The following is a 27,950-nucleotide window of genomic DNA, read 5'->3' on the forward strand; positions in this document are numbered from 1 at the left end:
CAGGCAATGTTGGGAGGCAGAACTGAAGAAGCATAGAGTGCTGCCGGGCAGGAGCGAGGTGCTCTGGCAGAGCTGTTGGATATGTGGAGGAGAAGCCTGCCAGACACCTGCTCTTGTTGTGCTCGGCTTCAGGACAGCTGGCATTGTCTCATCATCCTCAGCCATAAGCCTGACAGAGAAGTAAGTGAGAGGAATCCTGTGGCCAGCCACCAGATCACTTCTACAATGTGTAAGGCCCTGTGAATCCCTTGCCCTGCAAGAGGCTCTTGGAATGTTGATGCCAGCTGTCGAGCTCCCCCTGTGGGCACAATACCCTCCCCTCCTTCCCCCTCAGACCATGTCAGGACCATCATGTACAATAGATGATAGACTGGCAACCAAGTGCAATTACCTCAAGAGGAAGTGTGCAGCCTTCCGGGGCTTGGGGGAGGGGAAGAGAGAGCTTGACACTGACAGCCCTGGTGGTTAAAGTCCTATACTTTCCAGAACAGACACAGCACAGGCAGGGCCGGGGCAAGCTCCCTCCACTGCCCTGCCGAGGCAAGGCTTCCACAAGGGAGGGAGTGACTCTAGGGATGAGAGGGGAGCTCACTCTCCATGGACCAGTCAATCCTTGCTGAGGAGCCTGCCCAAAAGGGACCAGTATGGGACGGGGAGAAAGGAACCTGGGCTGGATACAAGTCCATCAGCTGTCAGCAGGGGGCAATGCAGGACCCAGCACACACGGATTTTGGAATACTCATCAACCCGCCACCTATTGCTGATATCTTTTGGGATCTTAGTGCAGGGGTGGGGGATAAACATTTCCCAGCACAAAACCATCCACTAAACAAGTTGGCTCTTTGAGTTGCCAACTTCCCTCTTCCTCCCTTCCCAGAGCATGCTGGATCAAACCAGATGACAGTGAATCTCGAGACCAACCCCCATAGCAAAGATCTGAATGGCTGCCCATGTTAAAACAGCATGGCTTTTGCTCGTGGCTTGGTCCGTTTTATTTTTAGGAAGTAACCCAGAAAGGTTTGTACGCTCTGAGAAACATGAGTTCATCACTGCCGCCGTCACTAATATGAGCAATATAGGGAGGAGGTGGGGGTGGAGCCTCGAAACAACGCAGCCATCCAGCTGAAACACTTTTAGCTACTGGGCTGAAGTAGTGCTAATTGTGGAAGGAATCACAAGAGCAGTGGGGAAAGAGAAACTGACGGCTGTTGAAAGAATTCTCTTTTCAGCAGGTCTCAGGATGGACGTTTGTCCCACCGGTAAGTCCTTCTCCTGTCTTGTTGCTGCAAGTGTTGCTAACCCACTAGGCTCCAGCAGGGCAGTGTCACCAACTGGAGTGGGGTGCTAGGGAGGAAAGGAGAGACGAGGAGTTCCCCAGATGCTTTGGGTGGGATTTAGAGCTTGCAGGTGTTGTGCTGTTTTCACCTCCCTCCATCCCTCCCAGTTATTCAGGACCTGATCCAGCTCCCTGCAGATGTCACTGGGAGACGACCCACTGACATTAATTGGACCAGGGTCAAGCCTTACTGAGCTTTGTACAGACAGGTCATCTCTGAGGAGGAAAGTTTAAATCCCTCATGTCAGTGACCCTCAGACTAGCTAGATAACAAGCAGGCATGGAGTATGCCAGGGCCAGGCCCAGCCTGGGGCACCAGAGGTGCCTGGTGCTCTGACTATAAACAACAGATTCCTTTGATGTAGCCTCGGTGTGACAGGAACAGAGGTGCAAAAGCATGACTTGCGAGTTCAAGAGCGAAATTGTGAAAGCCTTCATTTCCCTGCCCCAGCTGGGGCTAGTGCAAAGTGAGTGTGTGTAACCCCCAGCATTCTGATTGGGCAGTGCATGTCACTGATGTTAATCACTGCCTGTGAGGCACAGTAACAGTAAATCAGCCCCCTGACAGAGGAGACAGGGAATGGCCCACAGCTATTGCCCTCTCCCCAACAGCTGAAAATGGTGCGAGGGGGAGAGGGAGCCCAAAGACCAGCAGCTCAGCTCAGCAATAAAATCATAGACCTGGACATATCCCTGCGAACCACAGAAACACGACAGACTCCAACAGAAGCTAGAAAGACAGAAGTAGCCGAGAGGCGATGACCGAGATAAAAAACTTATTTCCTGGTTTGGTAAGTGGTGGGCAACAAGAGGGGGAGCCAACAGAGAAAAGGATCCTGGCTCACCTCATGCTGGCAAGGTCAATTGTCCAAGGAAAAGATGGATCTCAAAACTGGCAGTGAGCTACTTGACATTATCAATATTGTTGTGCTTTGTACTGCAGTAGTGCCTGAGGCTCCGATTGTAAACCAGGGGCCACAGTGCTAGGTGCTGTACAAACACACAAAAAGTCCTCGCCCTGTGCAGCTTTAGTGTAGTCATTGTATTTTTGTGGTTCCCATGGATATATCTAGGCCTATGATTTTATTGCTGATCTGAACTATTGGTCTTTGGGCTTAGTTTGACACTGGCAGACATCTGGGGAAAGGTCTTCATTGGCAAGAAATCTGCCTTGAGGTCTTTGGAGCAGTAAAAGATACCCACCCACAACCCCGCCCTGGCTGGGGACCCACAGCTGCCTGGCACCGGTTCAAAAGTCAGCTGTGCTGCCTGGGGAGGAGGCGCGGTCAGGGGGCCAAGAGTTTGCCCTGATTGAGTGTGTCCCTCCAGCAGCTTTCAGTGAGGAACCTTCTGCAGTTTAAGGTTGCCCAGCCCATGGCATGACCCAGTGAGGGATGGGGGTGTGAATACTCCCTTGTCCTTTGCCTGGAGTGAATCCCACTGGGGCGCAGTGACCCCTGCTGGTGCTGGGGCATGCCATTTGCACCTCTCTGGGCCAGCTCCAGAAAATCAAGCCCATTGTCTGTTTCTGTGGAGAAAATGTTCGACTTCCTCTCCTCCTTCACAGTCCACGGATAACTGACAGGGCAAGTCTGAAAGGTGGCGACTCCCACCCCTTTCCCTGGGGCGGGGGTGAGGTGAGCGACCTCATCTTATGTGTCCCTATGTGGGAGAGAGCTATGCCAGCAGGGCCATGAGCTGGGCTGTGCAATGGAGCCCGTGCTCATAGCATGGAGTATGGTGAGATGATCATGTCAGAATCAGAACAGTGGTGAGGCTGTGAGAGGGATCCATGCAAGGAGGCAGGTGAGGAGCTCCAGGGTCTGCTACTGGCTCTCATTGGCTGTAAACTCAGCCTCATACCGAGGTAGACCAAAGGCCTGTATATTGTGAATCCTGCATTTAGCCTGACTTCTAGTATTGCCAGCACAGTTTTGTACCCATTACTGATGGAGGGAGGAAATTGCAGGTGCAGTTGTTCGTGTTTGCAGCGGTATGCATTTAGATGCCTAGCTACAGTATGTGGTTTTTAGTGGGTCTGACTAGTTAAATCATTGTATTCATTATTTGGCATGTGTGCTGTGTGGTCACCAAATTTGCACCATCCACGCTGGAGATGAGGTTTGAAAATACGGGTCTGAGCCTGTCTAGGGGAGATGATAGGAACTGATGATACCTTTTGGGGTACTGACTCACTGGTGCATTGGACTTGATTTAACTAATTCCTGTTCAGTGTGGGTGAAATTTACCCCTGGGCAGAGGGCCCAGACATGGGCTATGCATCATTTATGTCCCAGTTAAGTCCTCAACATAGGGCTTACGTGGAACTTAGCTAGTGCCTAGACTCTGTGTGGGTCCTCTGAACCAGATGTGAACTTCTTCACCCTGTGATGGCAGTGCTATGCCCAGGCTCATCTTTAAGGTATTGGAGAGGGCCAGTGCGAAAATCCGCTGGGACTCTTCTTTCCCAAGTTCCCAGGCTCCATTTTCTATAAAAGCAGGGAATGAAAGAAAGGGGAACCATTGTGCTGCTGTCAACCTCCTCTGCTGTTTGGGAAAATAGAGGCCCGCTGCCTGCACTGCAGTTGATGCACATTTTTATTATTTATTATCACAGTGCCTAGGAGCACTAGGCATGCACCAGGACCCCATTATGCTAGGCGCTGTACAAACACTGAATCAAAAGACGGCCCATGCCCCAATGAGCTTATAATCTAAGTAGGATAATTGCCGTCATTTAGCCATTCAATTGATTCAATGGACAGTTCTTCAAATAAACCACTCGATTCTGGCTCATTGCAGGATTTTGTGGGCAAAAGGGTGAATTTTAGGTTATTTTCTCTCCTTTCCCCACCGATTTAACTGCAGAATCCAAAGCAGGCAACAAAGGACTCAAACTAGTCATCTCGTGTCTCCGCTACCAAAATGCAGAGGTTTGGGATGCTTGCTAGGGAAGCACAATGCAAGAGAGGTGCATATATTAAATTCACATACTTATTAAGTTACTTCCAATTGGAGTTAGGCACCTCACCTGCTTAGGTGCTTCTGAAAATCCCACTAGATGCCTCTCTGCATCTTCAGGTACCTAAATCCCTTTGTAAATCTGACCCACTGCCCCATTTCTTGCTCACTCACATCTTTATCCCCCTTGTCTCCCCTTCCATGTCTGACTCAGTCTGCCCCCATCTTTGTGTAAGTGGGGGAATGATCCTGCTATTGTGGGGAACTTTCCTGGCTTATACACTATCCCAGGGAAATGGGCTAGTGAAAGGATCTGAGTCCTCGCACCCACTTCCTTTACCCAGAGGCCTGCCTGACCTCAAGGGCTCCCCTTCCACTCTCCTGTGTGGCAGAGTCCTCATAACCCCAACAAGGCTGGGCCCAGGATTCCTGGGGGGCTCGACCCCCAACCTTGTCATGGTCACTTAGGGCAGAGGCTAGGGTGACCCCACTCCAGGGTGCTCTCCTTGCACTGGATGCTTCCCTGACCCACTGATCATTACATACAGTTCAAATCAAATACAATTAATTAAACAGCAATCAATTTTAAAAAATACGGAAAAAATGGGAAAGGTTAAAGGAAAACACGTCACCCTGCTCTGTGACATGGGGACGTCACAACGAGTGTCTCTGGAATGTCAGGGAAGTTCAGTCTGTTCCTCACAAGTCCCAGGCCTCCTTCTCAGGCCCTGGCTGTGCTGCAGGTCAGACACCTGCTCTGGCAGTGGCCACATGCTCTCAGGCTCTAGGTGGCAGGACCCTTCTTCCCAGCGTCACCCCCTCCCCATTGGGGTTATGATCTGCCTCCAAGTCTGACCTGCAAGGCCTCTTGGCTGAGGCATCTCCCTGCACTGGGGCCACTGCCCAGGGTCCCCCCTCACACTCCCCAGCTGCTCACCACACCCAGCTCTGGACTGCCCCACTCTGCCTTAGCACGGCTGCTGCTGCTGCTCTGCCTCCAGCTCCCTGGGCTGTTTCTCTGGCCCCTCTGGCTCTGGTTGCTGCAGCTCTGCTCCCAGGGCAGGTCTGCTCTCTGGGCAGTGCTCTGGCTTTGGGGCTGCAGCTCTGCTCCCAGCACAGGGCTGCTTTTCTGGCCTCTCTGGCTGGAACAGCTCTGCTCTCCAGCTCAGCTTGGGCCCCTGCTTTCTCCTTAGCTCGGCCCCACTCTGTCTGACCCAGGCAATTCCAGCTCACATAGAAGACGGGACCCACTCCCCCGGCCTCCTGACTCCCTGATTAACCTGCCCGCCCTGTCAATCAGGCTGATCTGGAGCATTGGCCTCACCCCATTGTTCCTGGGGATGGTCAGTCTCAGGAACCTGATTTCCCCTTGGCACTGGGAGCTAGCCAACCAAAACATCCCCACTCAGTTCTTTTTCTCTTCCAGTCAGGTTTTTTTTTTTTTAAGTGGAAATTATTTATAAACACTATTAACAAGGCAGGCAGGGGATTCGTGTGTTTCTTTGGCTGTTTGGCAGCATTCACAAGGAGAGGGAGCCCTGTTATTTCCAGCCTCAGCTTGGCCACGTGGGTCAGTGGATGTCCTCTGGGGGCCAGGTCCTTGGGCTCGCTACATGCTTTAAGCTGTTTTACCAAAGCAAAGCAGCCGTAGTGCCGGTTCAGTGGTCAGTGGAAGATACTCCCAAGTGATGCAGCCCATCCGTAGCAGCACATCAGCTGTTACAGCACCACAGCCTTGAAAGTATGGAGCACTGCTGGGGGCAAGGCTAGGGAATATGTGCCCCCTCACCCCCACTGCTCCCTGGCTGCCCGAACAGCCCTAGGCAAAGATCGTAGCAGCCCTGAGGCTGTTCTTGCTTGCACCAGGGGCTGGCCTGGTCTCTTGTTGATCCTGGGATAAGGGGACATAAAAGTGACATCAAACCACCTTTGCCCCTTTCCCCTTTTGAGCTGCACTCAGTACAGGATTGGGGCTGGGATTTTGAATTGGAGTTAGGCAGCCCGTTTGCCAGGCAGTAAGCCGTCATAATTCACTTGTCAAGCCTGCAGGTCTGGTTGTCACAGATTGCTAATGCAGCCCTAGGATGCATGAGGGAAGGTGTTTCCAGTAGAGATAGGCAAGTGTTAGTACCATTATACAAGGCACTGGTGAGACCGCATCTGGAATAGTGTGTGCAGTTCTGGTCTCCTATGTTTAAGAAAGATAAATTCAAACTGGTGCAGAGAAGGGCTACCGGAATGATCAGAAGAGTGGAGAACCTGCCTCCTGAGTGGAGACTTAAGGAGCTTGACTTGCTTAACTTAACAAAGTGCTTCCTATAAACACTTCACAGGGGCAAACACCAGGGAGGGAGAGGAGTTATTTAAGTGAAAGGCTCATGCTGGCACAAGAACAAATGGATATAAACTGACTATCAATAAATTTAGGCTAGAAATGAGACAAAGGTTTCTAACCATCAGAGGCGTGAAGTTCTGGAACAGCCTTTCAGGGGGAGCGGGGGGGCAAAAACCCTAACTGGTTTTAAGACTGAGCTTGATAAGTTTATGCAGGGGATGGTATGATGAGGTTGCCTACAATGTCATATGTCCCATCCATGACCGCTATTAGCAAATCTCTCCGATGGCTAATGGTGGGACACTAGATGGGGGGCAGCTCTGAGTTCTACAGAGAATTCTCTCCCAGGTGTTTGGCTGGTGGGTCTTGCCCACATGATCAGGGTCTAACTGATCGCCATATTTGTGGTCAGGAAAGAATTTTCCCTCTGGATCAGATTGGCAGAGCCTGTGGGGGTGCGATTACCTTCCTCAGCAATGTGCAGTGCGGGTCACCTGCAGGTTTGAACTAGAGTAAATGGTGGATTCTCTGTAATCTGAAGTCTTTAAATCAAGATTTGAGGGCTTCAGTAACTCAGCCAGAGGTCATGGGTCCACTACAGGAGTGGGTAGGTGAGGTTCTGTGGTATGTGGTGGGCAGGAAATCAGATTAGCTGGTCATGATGGTTAGCTTTCTGGTCTTTGCATCTACGAGTCTATGAGAGCAGGCATTTTCCCATCCTACCTGTGTTGAATGGCGACTTGGACAATGCAGCTTCCCCAGGTCTCCACCAAGGCTACCTCCAGAGTTGGGGGATATGCTCCTTCCCAGCCCTAGGTTCCAAGCTCCCATCCATGCAGCTGTCCCCAGTCTCAGTGGCCTCAACTCAGTCAAGGCAATTTGTGCGCATGTGTACATCTGTCTGCAGGAAGCTGGGTAAGGGCTACTGCTTGGAGTGACTCTGCCCCCTTAGTCTGTGTTGGGCATCCCCAGGGCATGCAAAGCGTGGAAGGAAACCAGAAGTCAGTGAGCAGCACTGGGGGGCTTGAGAACATGTGGTAAGACTCTAATGGGGCTGCCCCATCCCTCACTCTTCTGGGACGCTGCAGGAAACAAGCCCCTGTGCTCCGAGATCACTGTTCTTTCTCCCCCTTCTCTTTTCTTTCCCCGCCACAGCTGATTCCTTCCCCTTTTCCACCCTATTTTTAGACATTGTTCCGTGTGTGCAAGGCACACTAAGAGAGTTTCCAAGACAGCTGGTGAGACTTCCCCTTTCCTCCCAGACATGGGAGGCTCAGGGGATTTGGTGTGTGCACCAACGGAGCAGGATACCTGCTGGACTGACCTGACGCAGGGGCAGGGAAGGTGTTTGCCTACAGAGAAGCTCCTGGCCTGGGGCTGAATGAGAGCTCTCGACAAGGCAGTGCACGTGGGTTGATCTGTGGCTCCCCTGAACTCCATGCCTTCCCTTGCCGCTGACATGGACTCTGTTTCTGCTGCTGCAGCTTCCTATTTCTCCTCTTATTCTTGCTGAATGCTGTGCTCTGGCCGGAGTGTATTTAGCTGGTCTGCTGTGGCTCCATTTCTTCTTCTAGGTCTTTTATGAATCATTCTGTGGTCTTCTCATCTCTGTCATCACTTGTCTTCCTGTAAAGAAGAGAGGAAGCAAGAGCAGCGCTAGTTACATCTGTGTTTAGCCTGTGGTCATTGGAATATCTTCCCAGCCCCATTACTCCTCTTCCTCTGATGAACCCCCCAAATTCCCTCCCCTCAAAATGGCATCAACTTAGACTCTCTCTTAAATCATTTCTCTGTGTCCCATTTGCATTTGTTTCTTGCATCTGTTTCTGCATTTAATAGAAGAGCTTGAATTTCTGAGAGATCGAGAGAGATCAAGCCAATGACTTTTGATCGGGTTAGATTTTGTATTTAGGTCACTGCTTTATCAAGTTCATTTGTCCTGATATTGCTCGTGAAAAAAGCTCGTCTGTATGAGAAACCACAAAACAGAATGTAGCAAGATTGAACACTGCTACTTAGGAGAGTCCTGGGAGTGAAACAGAGGGATTGTTGCAAGATCAGAGCTGAGGGACACTGGCATTGAGGTATGGTGCCCAGGACTGGTGTGTGAGGGGGTGATGCAGGATCAGGAGGAACATTGGCAGAACTGGGATTGGGTCCCAGGACTGGAATAGGAGGGCAGGGTGCAGGGCAGGAGGGAGGTGCCATGGCAGACTATTACAGGCAGGAGCAGCTCAGGACTGGAATGGCAGGGGTTCCTTTGTCCTGCCTACAATGTTGTGGGGCTCCGCTTGCCCTGAGACAACTCCCGTTCTCACTGGCATTCATTTTCCCTTTTGTATTTCCAGGGACATCTGATCTGAGCGAGGCTGAAGAGTCTGAAATAAACACCATCAAGCAGCACAGGATGGCACTCCTGGAGGACATTCAGGTATGGGCCACCCCGCCCTTGCCCATCTCTGGACAGACAGGTCTTCCCAGAACCTGCTCTCTGGGGGAACTCTTTACAAACATCTCATCCCATCTAGAACAGTTCCCTGGCCTGGCAGGAGATACTTTCCCAAGCACCATCAGATCTGGAATGCTGAGGTTCAAATGGCATCAGTCCCACCAATAAGCAGCATCCAGCCTGGGGAACTCCCCGTTGCAAGAGATCATCAAAGCAAACACTATAACTGGACATTTTGAAAAGGCTGGCGAACTTTATGAGCAATATTACTAGCAGCCCAGATCCTCAGCTGGGATAAATGGAGGTAGCTTTGTTGACATGAATGGAATCTATGCCAATTTACAGCAGCTGTCTCAATATGTGGAGTTACTATTAATTAGCATGTATTACTTGTCTAGTACCACAGCTGTGCATGGCTGTGTACAAAACCAAAACAGATAGTTTCTGTTCTACTCCATGCCGATTGTCATGGAATCTGAGCCCCTGCCCTATGTTAAGCTGTCTGGAGTGGCTCATGAATGCAAGTGCCAACCAGAGCACAACCCCCAAACTGGTTGTGTGTTTCTGTCATTAGATTTAACCACCCATCTACAGTGAATTCCACAGGCACTAGAACAGCCTTAACATGGAGTCACAGACAGTCCTCTTGGGCACTTCAGTCTATCTTGCCACCCAGACAAGCCTGCCTTTGTGACAGATGGTCTCTCACACCAAAAATCACAGTATTCAGGTTACTGTCAGTCCCAAAGGACCAGTTACTTACCACAGGTCATTTGTACCTTAAACCCAACACCAACGACAATGCTTTTAGCCAATCCTATATTTAGGGCTTTACCAATTTCACTGTCGTGAAAACGTGTCATGGACCATGAAATCAGCCCTCCCCCAAGAAAACTGATCTCCCCTGCTGCTAGTCCAGCCGCACTGGGAAGGGACAGGAGTTGTCCTTCCCCTGCACAGCCGCTTTTGGTGGGGAAATCAGGCCCATCTGCAGAGGCAGCACAGAAATGAGAGTGGTACACCCTCACTTCTGCAGTGCAGCAGTCCAGAAGCTGAGCTCCAGGCTTCCATTCCCCGCCTCACCGCCACAGCTCCTGCTGCAGCACCTGGCGCCAAGCTCGGGGCTTCCTCCCGCAGGCTCCTGCCTGGCTGGGAGCTTTCGCTCACAGCAGCTGCAGCTGGAGCAACCTGGGCCCTGGGCTTCCGTCCGCCCTCCCACTGCAGCTGGAGCTTGGGGCAGTCTGGGCTCGAGGCTTCAGCCCTGCGACTGCAGTCGGGGCACTTAGACTCGGGGCTTCTTCCCCTGCAGCTCCTGCTGGGACTCGGGGTGACCTGGGAGGGGCTTCTGCCCTGGCACTTCTTCCAGGGCTGGGGCACCCATTTTTCCTGGTGGGCCCACAAATTGGCCAGGGGCCCCTGCCTTAATCTGTCCCTGGCGTGGACTAGCAGCTAAAAGCCCCCAGCTGGGGCGCTCCCAGCAGCATTGGGGGACATTCTACCCACCTCCACCTCCGGGAACCTCCTCTGACTGCAGGAAGCTGGGAGGGTGCTGCCTTTAGAGCCCAGCTCTGAAGGTAGCACAGAAGCGAAGGTGGCCATCTTGGGACCCACCTACAACTTTGCACCCCTCTCATCCCCCATGATCCCTTTTGGGTGGGGACCCCCATGGCTGCAAACTCTGAAATTTCAGATGTAAGCATCTGAAATTGTGAAATTGACCCATTTAAAATCTCTCTGGCCATGAAATTGACCAGAATAGACCGTGAATTTGGTAGGGCCCCACCTATATTAAACTGACTAAAGGTTTCTTAACTGGGAAAAAGAAATAAGGGAGGTATGACAAGGTTAAAGCAGGTAAACACACACACACACATGAGTTACAATCATAGGTTTCAAAAATAGAAGCTGCTGTAATGTTCAAGTGCTAGCTGTCCTTTAGGGTTAATCCAGCTAAGCAGTTTGGGGATCTCTTGCTTATGCTTAGAAATCCTGTCCTCTCCAAGTTCCAAGAACCCAGTGATAAAAATCCTTCTGGTCAGGGATTTTTATTCCCGTCCCCCAGAGTTCAGACTGTGATGGGATGAGGGTTTGTGCAAGTCCCTCTTCATGGGTGTGGGTGGGAACAATCAGCAAAGTCTTTTGTCCACTGATGTTCCATGGTGGTTCATCTGGTGTCTATGGGCCTTCTTCTGTTGGACAGGAGATGACACCTCTTGTGGTAAACTTGTATTTCATGCTTGGTAATGCTTCTTTCCTGACTCTGGGGGTTTCTGGTTTCATAGCAAACACTTAAATATTACCTTATAGCATGGGGTACAGATATTGCCAGTGATATTAATGCATGCGGCAACTCACAAGCATTCCATAAAGTCCAAACACATCTCTCTAAATCTAATACCCATTTTAACAATACTAATACCCAAGTGAGCCAGACTGGTTTCCAGCTATGCATTTGTCAGTGTTCAGTGAGGCCTAGGAGCCTTGACATGAGCTGGCACCTGGCCTGCCAGCATCACACCTTGAAGAGTTTATTGAGCCAGAACGATGGGGCTATGTTGATTTACATCAGCTGAGGAGCTGGCCCATGATCTGCAGGTGCCTAGATGCCCAGGTGACGAGTGCCTTGACTAGGACAGAAGATTAAGCCAAGTGCTACCAGATGATAAACCCATCTTGTGCTTTGTGGTGTGAAGTGATTGCCATAGAGTCAGGAATGCAAGCCCCCTCCCCTGTTCCAGGTACAACTTCACACAACTGTCCATGTGCATTGTTTGTTTGCCGTACCACTGCCAACATAGGAGGCAGGCAACCTGAGTAGATGGACCAGAGGGCTGACCCAGTGTGACAGGAGACAAGATCCTGGACTAGATGGGCCAATAGTCTGAGTCTATCATCTCCCCAAAACTGGTTGGTAACCAGTCACTGCCCACTGGGGCAGGAGATGCCTAGGTAACAGGGTCCCAGAATGGAGATTCATCCCCTTGGGAATATCTCCAGCAATCTTGGTGCATTATCACTGGGGTTAAACAGCCGGGAGATCTCAAATTGCCTCTTGAGCAGCTGAAGGATAGTGCTAGGAAATAGGAATAATACCAGTAAATAATTTTTATCACAGTAGCCAAGCTCAGGGATCCGTTGTGCTAGGTGCTGTACAAACATGTTCACAGGGAAGGACTTAAAATCACAATCAACTCGCCAAGCAAAGGGTGGGAGGGGAAACAGAGGCATGGAGAGAACCCGAAGAACTTGGCTCCCTTTGTAACTCAGAGACAACCAATTAGGGGCTGGGAGCTATGAAGTGTCCAAAGGAGCTGAATTCCATGTTTAAATGATAGAATATAGAGAGGAGCAGCCCCACCTGCTCATCAGTCGGTGCGGCAACTGCTGAATGACAGGGGCACAAGCAGCTCCCTCTGACACACCCAACTCCCAGGTGACTCCCCTTGCTTGGTAGCTGATTCCACTGCCTCTCTGCACACCTTTCCTGGCTGCGTGGCCGGGCTACAGCAGGGAAAGGGGCACAGCGCAGCACCCACGATACATTCCAGAGCAGACCCAGACATGGATCCCTGTTATCTTGCTCCCTGGCTCTGTCTGCACTCAACTTTTCAGACACATTTGACAGTAGGTGTCAGAACATTTGCTCCCCACTCCCGCCTTCAGCCGGTGTCCAACATGGTTGGAGAAGGCGACCTGAGATCAGTGCCCTTTTTGATAAGACACCCTGGCTGGTCCCGTTACAATGGCCAGTGAACTGGGCTGGCCCTGCCCATGCCAGCAGGGCTTGGCAGCCACCCAGAGGTGAAGTGAGACATCCGGTCTCTCTTCCATCCCCTGGCTCGCTCTCACCCCTCATCTCTTCCTCCCACAGAAGCTGAAGGAGGAGATTGCACAAGTGTTTGCAGAGATAGATTGCTTCCAAAGCACAGAAGAGAGGTGAGGATCCAGCCATGTGCCTGCAGGGAGGTGGCAATTGCATGGTTGTTCTTCTGGTGCATAGGTGGCATGGCTCTTCTTCAGGGTGGAGAAAGAACCAGGGGCCTGCTTTAATGCCCTAGCTGGAGCCTTTCCATTGACATCAATGGGGTTTGGCTCATGTCCCAGGAGAGGGGAATCTTTCTGGGCACAGGGGAAATGATGGAGACAGCTGGCTTGCGCACTCTCTCTCTTTCATAGATTTCTCTTTACTAGAGAGCAGTGAGTTCAGTAAAACACCAGCCCCTTCAGAGATTCCAGTCTCCATGGGGATTAACACCCCCTGCCTTAGGATGGACACAGGCAGGCGAGAGTGAGTGGCTTCTCTTCTCTGCCCTGGAGCAAGCCAGAGCTGAGATCCGGAAACTCCTGTTGGGAGCCCTCCTCCTGCCCCATCCTTTGAGGGAATACAGCTGGCTGCTTCTCTTTGTGCCAGGCTTCATTCTCCACCTTTGCATCTGCAGCAAAATGGTCCAGAGGGACAAAGATCTGTGCATGGGCCGGAAGAAATTCAACATGGACCCTACAAAGGTAAAGTGTACTGTTCCAACTGCCACTTATTGCCATCCCATATGGACCTCTCTTTACTACAGCTCAGATGCAAGTTACCCACTCCAAAGACATTCATTCTGCCATCGGGGCAGACACATGCTGGGTGGGCCCCAGGAACTGGCGATGGGGTGAGGGTAGGCTGGTTTCTCAGCCCGACATAGCACTATCAGGCAACGCCCCATGCCACGATATCTTCTGAGAGCTCTGAGCAATGGTGCCTTCCCATGACACATTGTGCTGACACGTGTCAATCAAAGCACCCCCAAAGCAGAAGAGAAATGGAAGGAGGAGAGACAGAGCCAGATTTAATCCAACCACTGACTCTTCTGTCTGTCCAGGGAGCACAAATCCGGAGAGCCCCCAGTCCAGGCTTTCTCACCTATAGATTTCTCTAAAACCTATTCCTGGGTTGCCTGGGTAGGGAGGGAGGTCACCCGACAGGATGTGAGGCTTTCTCGCACTCAAAGCAGGCCCGGCCAAGCCAGGCTGCCCCTGCTGCTGGCCTGGGCATGAGAGTCTGCAAAGCAAATCCAGGTTTCCCACCTGCTGGATAACTCCCCCAACCCCCCCCCCCACCCCCAGCGCAACCCGCACGCCCCACCCCACTAGCAGGAGACTCAGAGCAGGGTGAAAAGGCAGAGGTGAATGTGAATAACAAGAAGAGACCTAAAGCCCGCTTTCTCTCCCCTCCCCCGCTCTGCTGGACCACTCAGTCTGTGCTTAGCAAAGAAAACCACAAGCTACAACAGTAATATCAGCCCCCATCATTTTAACCACAGCAACCGTCTCTCTGGCTCGAGCTCAGCTTCTGCTGCTCTGACCAACTTTCCATCATGCCTCCAGCCCCTCCCACTGGGACGCAAAAGAGGACCCTCCAGCAGAGCCAGTACTAGGCAGACTAAGCAATTGCTTAGGGCCTCAATCAGCTCAAGGGGACCCCGTATTCCCTTTTTATGATGTGTTGTATGGGAGGGGGGAAGAATTCCTGCTTAGGGCCCCCAGTGGGCTAGCACTGCCTCTACACTTCAGTACCATCACAGCAATTGCTGGCAATACCCGCCAGCCCACCAAAGGAGGAGAACAGTCTGGGTGACATTCACTCCAGAACACCAGCAAGCCAGCATTAGGACTTCTCTCTGTTTACATCCCACCCAGCAATCCGGCCACTTACAGTCTTTTATGTAGAGTTAAATCAAGCCCTGTTTTGAGCCCTTCAGTGGGACTTTAGTGATGCTTGGTCTTTGTGCTGGCCCATGTGTGCCGAGGGGGCTGCACCCATAGAGTGCGGATTCCGCCCAGGGGTTGTGGGGCAGGAGGGGGGCAGTGGGTGCGACTTTGGGATTGATCTGGTTGGAAAAACTTAGAGGGGGCTATTTTCCACTGGAAAACGCAGCTCTGTTGAAATCAAAACGCGTCACAAAATCATGTCGATTTCATCGAAATTCTGTTTCAGAGAAAAAAGGCATGTTGGGGGGGAAAGGAGGGGAGTGCTGATGGTGTCAAAACACCCCATTTGGACACATTCAGAATGGAACGTTTCCATTTTTCCTTTCGAAAAGATGTTTCCTTTTGGAATGGTTTAAACTGTGCATGATGCCGTACATTATAATAGAATCTGCCTTTTTTAAAAAGTCAGAATGGAACCAAACCAATTTTGTGGGCACAAAACATTTTGATCAACCCAAAATGAATCTGGGGGGAAAGGGAGAAGTGTTATTTTCTTCTGTGGAAAATTTTGAAATGTTCGGGTTCCATTGGATTGAAACCAAGACAAACTTTGAAATCTCAAAATCCTACTTGAAACGGAATTTCCATTCTCTGCACAGCTCTGCTCAGGAACCTGGCAGCTCCCCGACAGTAGGTGTCCCGGGCCAGGCCAGGATGGGTACAACATTAGCTCCTATGTGGAACATGAGGGGAGGGATTCAGATAGCAAGTCTGGCTGTGTGCTCCCCGGCTGCGTTCCAAGGGGGAGGGGGAGTAGCTGGATTTGGGAGGAGGCCTGCAGAGCTGGGGAAACATGATGTCCTGAGATGGTCGGGCTGAACCCCCATTAAATTGCCTTCCCCTGGCCCCCCCCAGAAACCCTTCACTCACAGCCAGGGTGTACTCTTCCCCCAGGGGATCCAGTACTTGACCGAGCACAAGGTGCTGTCCTCAGACTTGCGAGAGATCGCCCGGTTCCTGTACAAGGGAGAAGGCCTGAACAAGACAGCCATCGGGGATTACCTGGGAGAGAGGTGAGCCTCCCCTACCTGATCTAACTCTCTTTGGCCTTGTCTACAGTGGGGGTTAGACCCAACTTCAGCCGCCAGTGCAGCTGTACTGGAGCAGCCCCTAGCATAGACAGGCAGAGCTGCCACTTGCACTGAGGGAGCTTGGCTCTGCTTGAAAGGGAGATAAGCCGTGTATAGCTTAGGTTCCGGCTGGTGCCCTATAGATGCAAGGGGTTAGCACTGGGGCAGCTGCACTGGTGCTGATGGCTGTACTTAGGGTGAACCCCCGGTGCAGACAAGGCATCAGTGTAACAATCTTGCCAAAGGTCCTGGTGTCTTTTTGTGGGGGGAAAGGGAGCTGAATTTGGAAAGCAGGGAAAGGAAGTGTGCAGAGATGTTCCTGGGGGAATCAGAACTCTGAGAGGTCTGAGCCCAGCTCTGCTCTAGGTCACATAAAAAGGCTGCATCATAAAGCACTGAGTCACAGTCTCCTTCTCTCCCCATACCCTCCCACTTGGCCCTGTTTCCTCTACCAGGGACCCGGCGAACCTGCAGATCCTTCAGGCCTTTGTGGAATGCCACCCGTTCGCCAACCTCAACCTGGTGCAGGCACTAAGGTGAGTGAGCACCCAGGCAGAGAGCAGCAGAGGCCTGGGAGTGGGTGCTCAGGCCTTGCTGCGAAAGCAAACGAAACCACTCCAGAGCGGGGAAGGAGCTTCCCAAGCATTCGTCTTGGAGGGAATCCCCGCCCCCATTTTCATACTTGGGTGTCCAACTGCACCAATGCAGGGGAAGCCACCTCTCGGAGTGGTGTCCCATTGCTGTGCGGTGCATTGGGGAGCATGACCCCCATTTCCCTGGGGGGCATCTTGCTGCGGTTCCCTGTGTTAGGGAAGAATCACCTATATGTCATAAGAGTGTATCTTACTCTGTCATAGGTTGCCCCCCCCTTCCTTCTGGGGTGTCCCATGGGGAGAGAGGACCAGCTGTTTCCAGAGGTGGCCACCTGGGTAGTGGCCGTGTGCTGTGGGAGAGGGACACCTTCCCTCCCCCGTTTCAAGGGCATCTTATTGAGCTCTCACATTGCCCATGCAGGCTTCTCGTCGGGCTCTTGTGCACTAGCAGCAGAGGGAGCCTGTATCCTTGGGGGAGGCATCTCGTTTGAGGTTGTGCAGTGGGGAGAGAGGTCCCCGTTTGCTAAGAGAGCATCCTGCTGGTCGCCCATGTGATGGGGAGAGAGGCCCCGGGCTCTTGAGCAGGTGTCCTGTCCTGCTCCCTTGTTTTGGGGGAGTGTCCCTGTTTCTGAGGGACGGTGTCTAGTTGTTGTCCTAGGAGCCGAGAGAAGGGTTCCCTGTTTCCCAGGCTGGGTGTCCCATTGGGTGCTGAGGGGAAAGCTGCCTGGGTCCTAGGCTGGGTGTCCCATTGCAGCCTTCTTGGGAAGAAAGGGGCCCCTGTTGCACCTAAGGATGTCCTGTTGCCTTCCCTGTGCGGAGGGAGGACACCCACATGTCCATGGGAGGAAGGAGGGTGCCCCTGTGCATTAGGGGCATGGAGCCTGCCTGGCCATTCTGTGACTAGCCCACGGGCCCGGTGTCCTTGCAGGCAGTTCCTGTGGAGCTTCCGGCTGCCCGGGGAGGCCCAGAAGATTGATCGGATGATGGAGGCCTTCGCCAACTGGTACTGCCAGTGTAACCCAGGAGTCTTCCAGTCAACAGGTAGCTGCAGAGGTGGGGAGTGGGAATGAGCTGCCAGATGTTTGCCAAAGTGGAGCCATGAAAGTAGTGTTTGAACAGTAGAGGCGGCACCTCCAGCTTTAGTTTCCCTTAGGTCAGGTGATTTGGCCCCGGTCCCATATCACTTCTGTCAGTTCCTACCTGTAGGTGTTTTTTCTAGAGACAAGGGACAATGCTGCTCTCCATTTCACTGACAGAAACCCAAGAGGCCATGTCCACAGCTGGCGTGAACCCACTCAACTGCGGGGAAGCCAGTGGAGTCTAGATGGATTGACCTCAGCTGGGGATCATTAATGATCTGGATGATGGGATGGATTTCACCCTTAGCAAGTTCGTGGATGACACTAAGCTGGGGGGAGAGGTAGATATGCTGGAGGGTAGGGAGAGGGTCCAGAGTGACCTAGACAAATTAGAGGATTGGGCCAAAAGAAATCTAATGAACTTCAACAAGGACAAGTGCAGAGTCCTGCACTTAAGATGGAAGAGTCCCATGCACTGCTACAGGCTGGGGACCAACTGACTAAGCCAGGGGTTGGCAACCTTTCAGAAGTGGTGTGCTGAGTCTTCATTTATTCACTCTAATTTAAGGTTTCAAGTGCCAGTAATGCATATTAACGTTTTTAGAAGGTCTCTTTCCATAAGTCTATAATATATAACTAAACTATTGTTGTATGTAAAGTAAACAAGGTTTTTAAAATATTTAAGAAGCTTCATTTAAAATTAAATGAGCACCCTCCCCCACTTTCCAAGGGCTCCATGGGATCCAAGTGCTCAGTACTGGAGAGCAAAGGAACAGGCAACCGAAGGGCCATTAGCAGATCTCAGGCAAAGTGAGACAGCCTCCTCCCACGGCAGAGGGAATCCTTTTAGAGTCTCAATGGGAAGGAGAAACCTCCCACCCACTTCCCCCCAGAACCCCAGGGGCACAGTTCCCCCTGCTGGGGTGTCTGGAGTGGCGATGCTGCCAGGCACCCACACCCCTCTGCACTCTCTCGCTCACCGGCAGATACGTGCTACGTGCTCTCTTTCTCCGTCATCATGCTGAACACCAGCCTGCACAACCCCAACGTGAAGGACAAGCCCCCTTTCGAGAGGTTCGTGGCCATGAATCGAGGCATCAACAATGGAGGGGACCTGCCTGAAGAGCTTCTGCGGGTAAGTTCTCCTGCCTGCTCACCTGGCCTGCTGCTGGGTGCTGAGCTGGGAGAAATACCCGACCCAGCCAAAGGAATCATTGATACCTCTCCCTGGGGCATCATGCCGATTTCTAGGTGGTCCCTTCCTGGAGCATCCATGGTTCCCATGAGTGGGAGAGTCCATGTATTCCTCCCTCCTAAGTGGCTCTGAGAGTGCAAGGAGACAAAGGCCTGCTGGGCTCAAGGTATATCACCCCACAAGGTTGTCAAGTGTCTAGTTTCTTATTGGAACCATTAAAAGTCTGGTTGGTGGCACAGACAGACTAAGGCAGACTCCTTGTCTACCGTGGTTCCGCGTGGCTCCCGGAAGCAGCTGGTATGTCCCACTCTGGCTCCTAGGCATAGGTGCAGCCAGGGGACTCTGCACGCAGTCCCCACTCCAAGCACCAGCTCCACAGCTCCCATTGGCTGGGAATCACATGGCCAATGGGATCTGCGGGGGCGGCACCTGCCGACAGGGCAGTGCACAGAGCCGCCTGGCTGCGCCTCCATATAGAAGTAGGGAGGACATGCTGCTGCTTCCAGGAGCGGCCCGAGGTAAGTGCCGCCCAGAGCCTGTCCCCCTCATCCACCCTGCATCCCTGCCCTCCTTCCCCAACTGTGATCCCCCTCCCACCCTCCAAACCCCTTGATCTCAGCCTGGAGCAGCCTCCTGCACCCCAAACCCCTCATCCCCAGCCCCACCCCAGAGTCTGCACCCCCAGCTGGAGCCCTCACCCCCCGCACCCCAACTTCCTGCCCCAGCTCAGATCCCCCTACAGCACCCTGAACCCCTCATTTCTGGCCCCACCTCAGAACCCACATCCCGAGCCCAGATTCAGTACCCTCTCCCATTCCCCAATCCCCTGCCTCAGCCCAGCGCCCCCTCCCATACTTTGAGTTCAAACCCCTTGGTTCCACCCCCTAGCACGGAGCCCCCTCCTGCACCCCAAATCCCTCATCCCCAGCCCCACCATGGAGCCCGCACCCCCCCCAGCCAGTGCCCTCATCCCCTCCCACACCCCAACCCCCTGAGCCAGCCTGTGAAAATGAGCAAGTGAGTGAGGGTGGGGAGAGTGAGTGACAGAGTGGAGGCAGCAGAGTGAGCAGGGGCAGGGCCTCAGAGGAGGGTCGGTGCAAGGGTGTTTGGTTTTGTGCGAGTAGAAAGTTGGCAACCCTAGTAACCCAGCTGCTGAGGAAGGAGGAATAAGTGGACTCTCCTATGCTGGGGGAGCAGAGTTGCTCCAGGAGGTGGGTATGGGTGTCTGGAAGATGAGAAAATGTGCTTTGGCCTGTGGACGGGGAAGGCACATTGGAGAGAGCCTGCCAATGTGGCCTTGCTGGCCAGGGTGTGCTGCAGACCAGGAGAGTGTGGGGCAGAGAGTGTGTGGTGTGTGTATGAGCAAGTGTATGTGTGTGTGTGTGTGTGTGTGTGTGTATACGACAGAGCGAGAGAACGAATCTGCGAGGGTTGCGTGCGCCTTTGCAAGTGTGGTTAGCAGTGGGTGTGTCTGTCAGGGTGTGTGGGTGGTGCGTGTGTCTGCAAGTGTATATCTCTGTGTGAGCATGCCTGCCTTTGTTGGGCTGGGTCTTTCAATGGGGGCAAGGCACCCAACGCCCAGCAACTTGCCAAGAGAGCTGGGCACCGACTCCCTTAGCCCCAGCCTTTGTCTGTAAGCTGTTCAGGGCATGGTTTGTGTACATCTGGGGTATCAAGATGATGATGATGATGATGATGATGATGATGATGATGATGATGATGTCATTGTGGGCCAAATTCTGAACACCTTACTCACAATGAGTAGCACCCAGGAACATCCCCATTGACTTCTAGGAAACAACTTGCGGAGTAAGGTGCTGACATGAATAAGGGTCTCAGAGCCTGGCTCTGCGATTGCCATGTGTCTTCACTGGGGGGCGTTTGCTCAAGGAAGGACTCTGGTGTCTCTTTTGTGCTATTTGTAGCTCAGGTTTCTCTAATCCCGAATGGCCTTGTGCCCCTGGCCTCAGCCTCGGAAAGCCTCAAGGGATTTATTTTACCTGGTGAATTCCTGTATTGCTCGGGGGCCATTCTCCCTCTCGCTGGACCTCCCTCTGCTGAGGATCCTGGTGGTCCCCCCTGCAGGTTCACCTCCTGGCTCCCTTGGCAGGATCAGTACCCAGATCAGATGGGAATCCATACTTAAGAGAGGGAGTTGTTAGGCTTGGGCAAGGAAGAGCCTTAATGGCCAGGTTTCCAAAAGAGCAGAGCAGCACCCTGTGGCCCTTGTTCAGGGACCTAAATGGAGGCAGAAAGTCTGGCCCTAAGAGACCAAATGCTGCCGCTGGCCTGCATTGGCAGCCACGAAGCAGTGTGTGAGTAGCTTGCTTCTCCCATGCAAATCCCAGAGCTGTGGAGACCAGCCACTGCATGGCTGCTCCTCAGGGAAGGCAACATGACAGCTCCGCCCTTCTCACACAATGCCTGGCAGGGGGGAGGTCAAGTGCAGCTGTTCTCAAACTGGGGGTTGGGACCCCTCAGGTGGTCACGAGGTTATTACATGGGGGGTCACGAGTGTCAGCCTCCACCCCAAACCCTGCTTTGCCTCCAGCATTTATAATGGTGTTAAATATATTAAAAAGTGTTTTTAATTTATATGGGGAGTCGCACTTAGAGGCTTGCTGTGTGAAAGGGGGCACCAGTACAAAAGTTTGAGAACCACTAGTCAAGTGTCTCCTGCTCAGGTTTAGCCTGTGGAGAGGGGCCCTGCCCAGTGCTGCAATTGTAGCTCTTTCTTGGGGTGCCCAGAACTCTAAACCACTGTGTTATCCCTCTGCCAGTCTTAACCTGGCCTTGCTGGTAACATTCAGTGAACCCGTTCCCAAGCCCCCAGGAAAGTGTTCCTCTGCAGGAACTAGCCCCAGCCCTGGATGCCCACAGAAATACCAAGTCTGCTGCTGCCTCCAAAGAGACAGAATCCACATCAGCCAGCTGGCTCACTGAGGGACACACTGTTCACCTTAATACACAGCACTGAGATGGTGTGTAGTAAAACCAAGCCCAAGTGTCTGAACACAGAACAGAGACTGAAGAGATCCTAAGCAGGAGGAAAAGAGATGGGTACAAACAACACAAAAAGCACACGTTTTCTAGTGACTCAAACTTAACCTTAGCAAACAGGGATCTGCCTCAGCAGCTTTCATTCGCACCTCCATCAAGCTATCTGCATCCCCAGCCACTCAGGCAGGAGGACCCACGGTTCACAGGCAGGGTCAGAGCGTGCTTCCCCCTTTGTCCCCTAAGTGATAGATAACAAAGAAGTCTCCTTGCTTCTTTTTATAGTCCAAAAAACCTTTGAAATGTATTATCTGAAAAGTAACCTCAGGCTCCTCTCCTCAGCTGCTTGTTCTTCGGGGTGCAGGCGATAAGCCCACTCCTCATCCTCTGGTCAATTTGCTTTCTCAGTTGGCTCGCACATTTTGGAGGCAAATGTACTTTCCTTGGACTTTGCTTGTGATCAAGTCATGCTGTTGTCCCAGAGCTTGAGCCATGCTGGCAGGTAAAGCCACATTCCTTTCTCCAAAGCAGGCTTGCTCATCTGCTGCCTCCACAACATATTGTAAGAACATATTGCCAGTGCCCATACACAACTCTTTATACACAACCCGTACACACATCACACAATGATCTTCATGACCAGCGTGGCACCAGTTTTCATATGATACCTTATAAGACAGTGTTTGGCTAAATATTCTGACAGCCGTGTGTTGGGTGTAGTGAGTTTGTCAGGCCTGCTGGGATTTATTGTTACATAACCATGCACCCTTTGCCGGTTGGCATCAGCGGGCTCATAGAGGCCACAGTGATGATTTGGCATTCAGCACCCTGTGTCGACTGTGTCCTGCTCATGACACCCACCTACCCAAGTACCAGCCTTGGCTTTGTGTAGCACCTCTCTGCCCCACTCCTCCCTCAGTGGGAAGGTCTCAGCTTTCTGGCATCATGTCACTTCCTGACGGCTGTTTGGAGGAAGTTGCAGGAACCTCTTACTCAGAACTTTGCGTAATAAATGATGTCAAATCCCAGTAGCACAGTGTCATCCCCATACAGGACGAGAAACCAGAATCCCCCTCCCACAGCTGTGCAATGTAGTGGGTTGTGCCTGGTAGCTCACACGTGGGTGTGTCTGCTTCTCATTGCTCCCCTCTGCACTTGTGCGTGTCTGTGCAAAATAGCATGCTGTCCACATGGGCATACGTGTGTGTGAGTGTGTGTGTGCGTGCGCATAGGTAACTAGGGCTGTTTCGGCACAAAGATGTTGAGCGCACACATACCGCTCCCATTTTGTCCCTGTGAGATGAGCATTAAGGGGTACTGCATAGCCAGCAACCCCTATCCATCCATATGTAGGGAACATCAGTGAGTTAAGTCAAGTCACCCTATGCCAGCTTTTTAATTTCTCTCCCTCTTTCTGTGGAGCAGAATCTGTTCGAGAGCATCAAGAACGAGCCATTTTCCATCCCGGAAGATGATGGGAATGACCTCACGCACACTTTCTTCAACCCCAGCCGTGAGGGCTGGCTCCTTAAACTAGGTACGAAATGCCTCCTTGTGCAGCTCACCACTATGAGCATCACCCCAAGAGTTTCCTATGCAACCCTGTGGAGGTCTGCAGCAGCCGCCTTTCCTTCTGCTGCCGCAGGTTGAGCCTGACCCCTGGTGTTCAAACCTACCGGCTGTTTTCTAGCCAGCCCACGCCTGCACCTCCCAAAGCCAGTCTGCTGAGAAGGATGCCTTCCCTCCCCCCAGTTCTGGGGGTGCGTTCAGCATGGGATGGAGGTTATACCCCTGGGCACTAATCTTCAGGGGGGTGAGGAGGAGCTGAGGGGACTGACATATTTTGAATCTTGCTGCCCCTAGGAGGCCGGGTGAAGACCTGGAAGCGCCGTTGGTTCATTCTGACTGACAACTGCCTGTACTACTTTGAATACACCACGGTAAGGCTGCACTCCAGTCAAGCAGTTCTCTCCCAGGGGGTCTGTATTTTCCAGGGGTAATGAGGGATGGGGATACACCCCACTCTGTCACCCCGAACTGCGGTCAGACTGAGCCCCACCATTCCCAACCCCGGCCCCAAGCTGTGACCCACAGCTGCCATTCCAGACTGATTAGAATCAACACCATGGTACGTTCTGGCAGTCAGAACTCTGGCCAGCTATAGCCATGGGCTCCAAGCGCCCCTTTGATTTGCTAGTGTGTTTGTGTTGAGGGGCCTGCTTTGCATAATGCTCTGGGGTGCATGCCAGGGCAATGGGGAGCAACACGTCATTGGTCTGGGTGCTGGGAACATGTCAGACCCTCATACCTGCTTCTCGTTGGCTTCCAGGATAAAGAACCTCTGGGGATCATCCCCCTGGAGAATCTATCAGTTCGGAAGGTGGAGGACCCCAAAAAGCCAGTAAGTCTCCACTGTTTGGTACCAGGACAAGCCTGTGTCATCAGAAACACTAGCAGGTTTAACTCCTCCTGCCCCGCTCAGCGGCATTGTGCCAGGCAGCACTCTGCTGTCTTGGAGGGCGGAATGTCTGAACTGCCCCACCCCAGGACCCAGCCTCAGGCAGATTCTCTTTCAAGCGCTGCATGACTGCAGGTGAGAAACACAGGATCAACAGCTTCAGAGACCCAGCCCTCCCTTTACCCCCAAGACAGGGACAGGCACAGCAAGGGCAGCGACAGGATAAACTTCCCACACACTTTAGTCCTGCTGATGTGCTTCAGGTCTATCTAGGAGGGGCTGCCACTATGGGTGGCAGAAGGCGTTCATTCCCCATAGCCTGCTCAGTGCTTGACCTCTCTGCTGAGGTTGTCGTCGAGGTTGCAGTTCTAGTCTTTGTTACGCTGCTGTAGACCAGGAGTAACACGTGAGTCAGTGGCCCTTTACTTGGGTTACACCAGTGGAAGATCAGTATCAAACTAAGTACGTTTGAGTTGCCATTGTCAGTCCTGTCCCTCTCTATAGCAGCTACTGGTACACTGGAGCAGGGGCTGGAACAAGACCTGATTGCTCAAGGCACAGGGGTCTTGACTTCAGGTCAGGAAGTTATGGTTCTGTTAGAGCAGGGTGGAAAAATTCCAGTGACGTTTTTCATGGGAATTTGCCAACTAGTTGAAACTGAAACATTCTGTGGCGATGGTTCGATGTGGACAGAGTTCCTCCAGAAACCAGGCAGCTTTCGAAACCTGCCTGGCATCCTGCCAGCTCACCCACCGAGCACCTCTCCAGCTCACTTGGTGGGCAGATTGTCTCGGAGTCGGGGACCCTGGGCTTTCCCTTTCATGGACACTGCTGAAATGTCTAGGTTTTGTTCTGAGTTTGAATGGAACCAGATTTTGAAATATTGAAATCCTCCACAAAACGAAACAACCCTTCTCTGCCCAGCTCTAGATTTGGTTCCATCATCAGGAGTTTGTGCCATAGTGTGCTACTTTGGAGGAAGTGTATAAACTGGCCTGCGACAAGTTTAGGCCTGAAATTAGATGAAGGTTCCTTACCATCAGAGGAGTAAAGTTCTGGAACAGCCTTTCAGGGGGAGCAGTGGGGGCAAAAAACTAACTGGCTTCAAGACTGAGCTTTAGGGAGGCAGGGGGGATGGTATGACAGGACTGCCTACAATGGCATGTAGCCGATCTGCGTCTGCTAGCAGCAAATCTCTCCAATGGCTGGTGATGGGACGCTAGATGGGGAGGGCTCTGAGCTACTACACTGGATTCTTTCACGGCTGTCTGTCTGGTGGGCCTTGCTCAGTGTCTAACTGATCTCCATATTTAGGGTCAGGAAGGAATTTTCCCCCGGGTCAAATTGGCAGAGACGTTGGATTTTTTTTGCCTTCCTCTGCAGCGTAGGGCAGGGGTTACTTGCAGGTTTAAACTAGTGTAAATGGTGGATTGTCTGTAACTTGAAGTCTTTAAGCATGATTTGGGGACTCCAGTAACTCAGCCAGAGGTTAGGGGTCCATTACAGGAGTGGGTGAGCAAGGTTCTGTGGCCTGCAATGTGCAGGAGTTGAGAATTGATTATCATGATGGTTCCTTCTGGACTTAAAGTCTATGAGTAAGAATTAGCACTGTGCTGTTAGGGAGGTTCCCCAAGAAAGATTACCTCAACCTGCCCCCCCTTTCTGTCTGTCCCTTGTGCATAGCCAGTGCTGGTGGCAGTATGATGGGTGATGCTGTCCTGTCAGAGGTACCCAAAAGCTGTTAGGCAGTGTTCCTGAATAACTGCTTCTGGTAGGCTGCGTGGGGTGCAGCACAAACCACAGGGTGTTTTCCAGAGTCTCGGCCATTGTTCTCTCTCTCTCTGTAAAACATGGTTTGGTGGCCACGGCGGTGCAGGAGTCACTGAGTGCAGAGTGTTGTGGTTTTCACTTGTGAAGTCTCTGAGCTACTGGAATCTAAATCAACAGTGCGGAGATCCCCAGAGCATGCCAGGCAAAGTCCTGGCCCCAGTTCAGGAACAGACAAGCCCACTGCCACCTCTGCAGACTCCTTTAGCATGACCTCCCACAGCTACGCCCCTGGAAGAATGGATTTACTGCCTGACTCCCTCCACGTCTCTCCCTGCAGAACTGCTTGGAGCTCTTCAATCCCAACTGCAAGGGGCAGAAGATCAAAGCCTGCAAGACAGACGGGGATGGGAAGGTGGTAGAAGGCAAGCACCAGTCCTACAAGATCTCGGCAGCCACACCAGAGGAACGCGACCTGTGGATTGAGGCAATACGGTGAGGGGACTAGCCCTGAGGGAGATGAGAGGACCCCTCCAGGCAGCGTGAAATGGGGTGGAATGAACTCAGGTCAGGGGAGACATGGCACTAGCAGAGGCCAGAGCTGCCTGCGGTGTGCTGGTGGGCAGAGAGATGAATGGCAATGCCGTGCCAACATGCAGACCTGGAGGCCTCACCTTGCCTCTCTGGGGCACTTGGGCAGCAGTGATTTCACATGCAAGGGAGCAGAGGGGCATCGCCCCCAGGGAGATAAATGTTCACACCTGTGAGCATCCCTGACCCCCTCGCCTCTCCACCCCTATTGCTCCAGTGCATTAGCCATCTAGGGCCTGGAGGCCCTTGCAGTGAACTTTCAGGCTCCTTCTCTGGCCTGCAAAGCCTGACTACACTAGCTGGAGGCTCCAGGTGCTGCTAAGGGGCCTGCAGATCCCCTGTTCTGGGGAGAGAGGCAGTCCATTGTTTGTAGGTTCAGAGAGATCCTTGTGGTTTTCCATGTCGTTTCCCAGCCCTGAATCTCTCTCTCATTCCTCCTCTATCCAGAACCAGCATCACCCAGGATCCCTTCTATGACCTGGTCTCAGCCCGTAAGAAAAAGATTGCCAGCAAAAACTGAGCCAGCTCCCAGCCCACTCATTGCTGCCGAGATGATCTTTAATCGCTGGGCCATATCCTCCCCCATTGGGCTCTATCAGCGAAGGTTGCTCAGGGACCAGCACCTTCCCCTACCTCCTGACTGGCCAGAAGGTGACTGACAGGCTGACAAGCCCCATTTGGCTCCTCTCTTTCCAATCCAGGAGTTCAAATCTGAAGGGGAGTAGGTTGATGCGGACGTGGATCTGGAGGCCGGGGCTATGGGCACAGCCTCTCCCACACTTGAACTGACAGAGGCTCTATGACAAAACATAGCCTTATGTATGCCTCACACTGGCCTCCTCACGTTGGAAAAGCTGCAGGGGTCTCCAGCCCCCAGACTTGGCCAGGACAGTCCTGCAGATGTCTGGTTTCTCAGACTCCCTCCCCAGCCATTGAGCTGGGCAGCAGGCCTATGAGCTCTTCTGGGAGAATCCCAAGAAGGTTTCCTCCCCCCAGGATTGTCCAAGCCAGCAGCAGACTTCAAGAGCCAGCTGCATCTCTTCTGTGCAAGTAAACCTGAGAAGTGAGAGGCCTGTGACCATGAAGAGGTCGTCACTGGGTGAAACCAGAGCCCAAGGGACGTGACCCCTTGCACTGGGGAGCCCTCTTTGCACCCTGTCATTCCAGGGTCCCCCACACTGTGCCCCTGAAGACAGCATTAATAGTTTGGAGTCATCAATGTATATATATGTGTACATTGACAATGGGTTGCAGGAAGCCAAGGTGGTTTGGTGGGGACAAGGAGAAATGGTGTACTTTGATACTATACCGTTGGGCCAGGGTAACGGCTTTGCTCTTCTGCCTCCCAAGTCTCATACTCAGGAC

At 52.4% G+C, this 27,950-nt stretch overlaps 1 protein-coding gene across 3 annotated transcripts; it reads left to right on the plus strand.

Annotated features, from left to right (window-relative positions):
- The first annotated feature begins 1,116 nt into the window (after window positions 1-1,116).
- CYTH4 (cytohesin 4) lies at window positions 1,117-27,105 on the plus strand. 3 transcript variants are annotated; one of them, XM_030545760.1, is made up of 13 exons: window positions 1,117-1,259; window positions 8,981-9,063; window positions 12,953-13,017; window positions 13,521-13,587; window positions 15,730-15,848; window positions 16,361-16,441; window positions 17,427-17,539; window positions 18,564-18,712; window positions 23,195-23,306; window positions 23,633-23,709; window positions 24,099-24,170; window positions 26,335-26,489; window positions 27,033-27,105. In XM_030545760.1, exons 1-13 carry the CDS (start codon window positions 1,241-1,243, stop codon window positions 27,103-27,105), a joined length of 1,185 nt encoding a protein of 394 aa, XP_030401620.1. In that variant the 5' UTR covers window positions 1,117-1,240. The 3 variants fall into 3 exon arrangements, with proteins under 3 accessions (XP_030401620.1, XP_030401629.1, XP_030401633.1); XM_030545769.1 differs by lacking the exon at window positions 1,117-1,259 and adding an exon at window positions 1,979-2,127; XM_030545773.1 differs by lacking the exon at window positions 1,117-1,259 and adding an exon at window positions 8,656-8,716.
- Window positions 27,106-27,950: the final 845 nt, after the last annotated feature.

Source organism: Gopherus evgoodei, chromosome 1, assembly GCF_007399415.2.
Source record: "Gopherus evgoodei ecotype Sinaloan lineage chromosome 1, rGopEvg1_v1.p, whole genome shotgun sequence".
NCBI lineage: Eukaryota > Metazoa > Chordata > Testudines > Testudinidae > Gopherus > Gopherus evgoodei.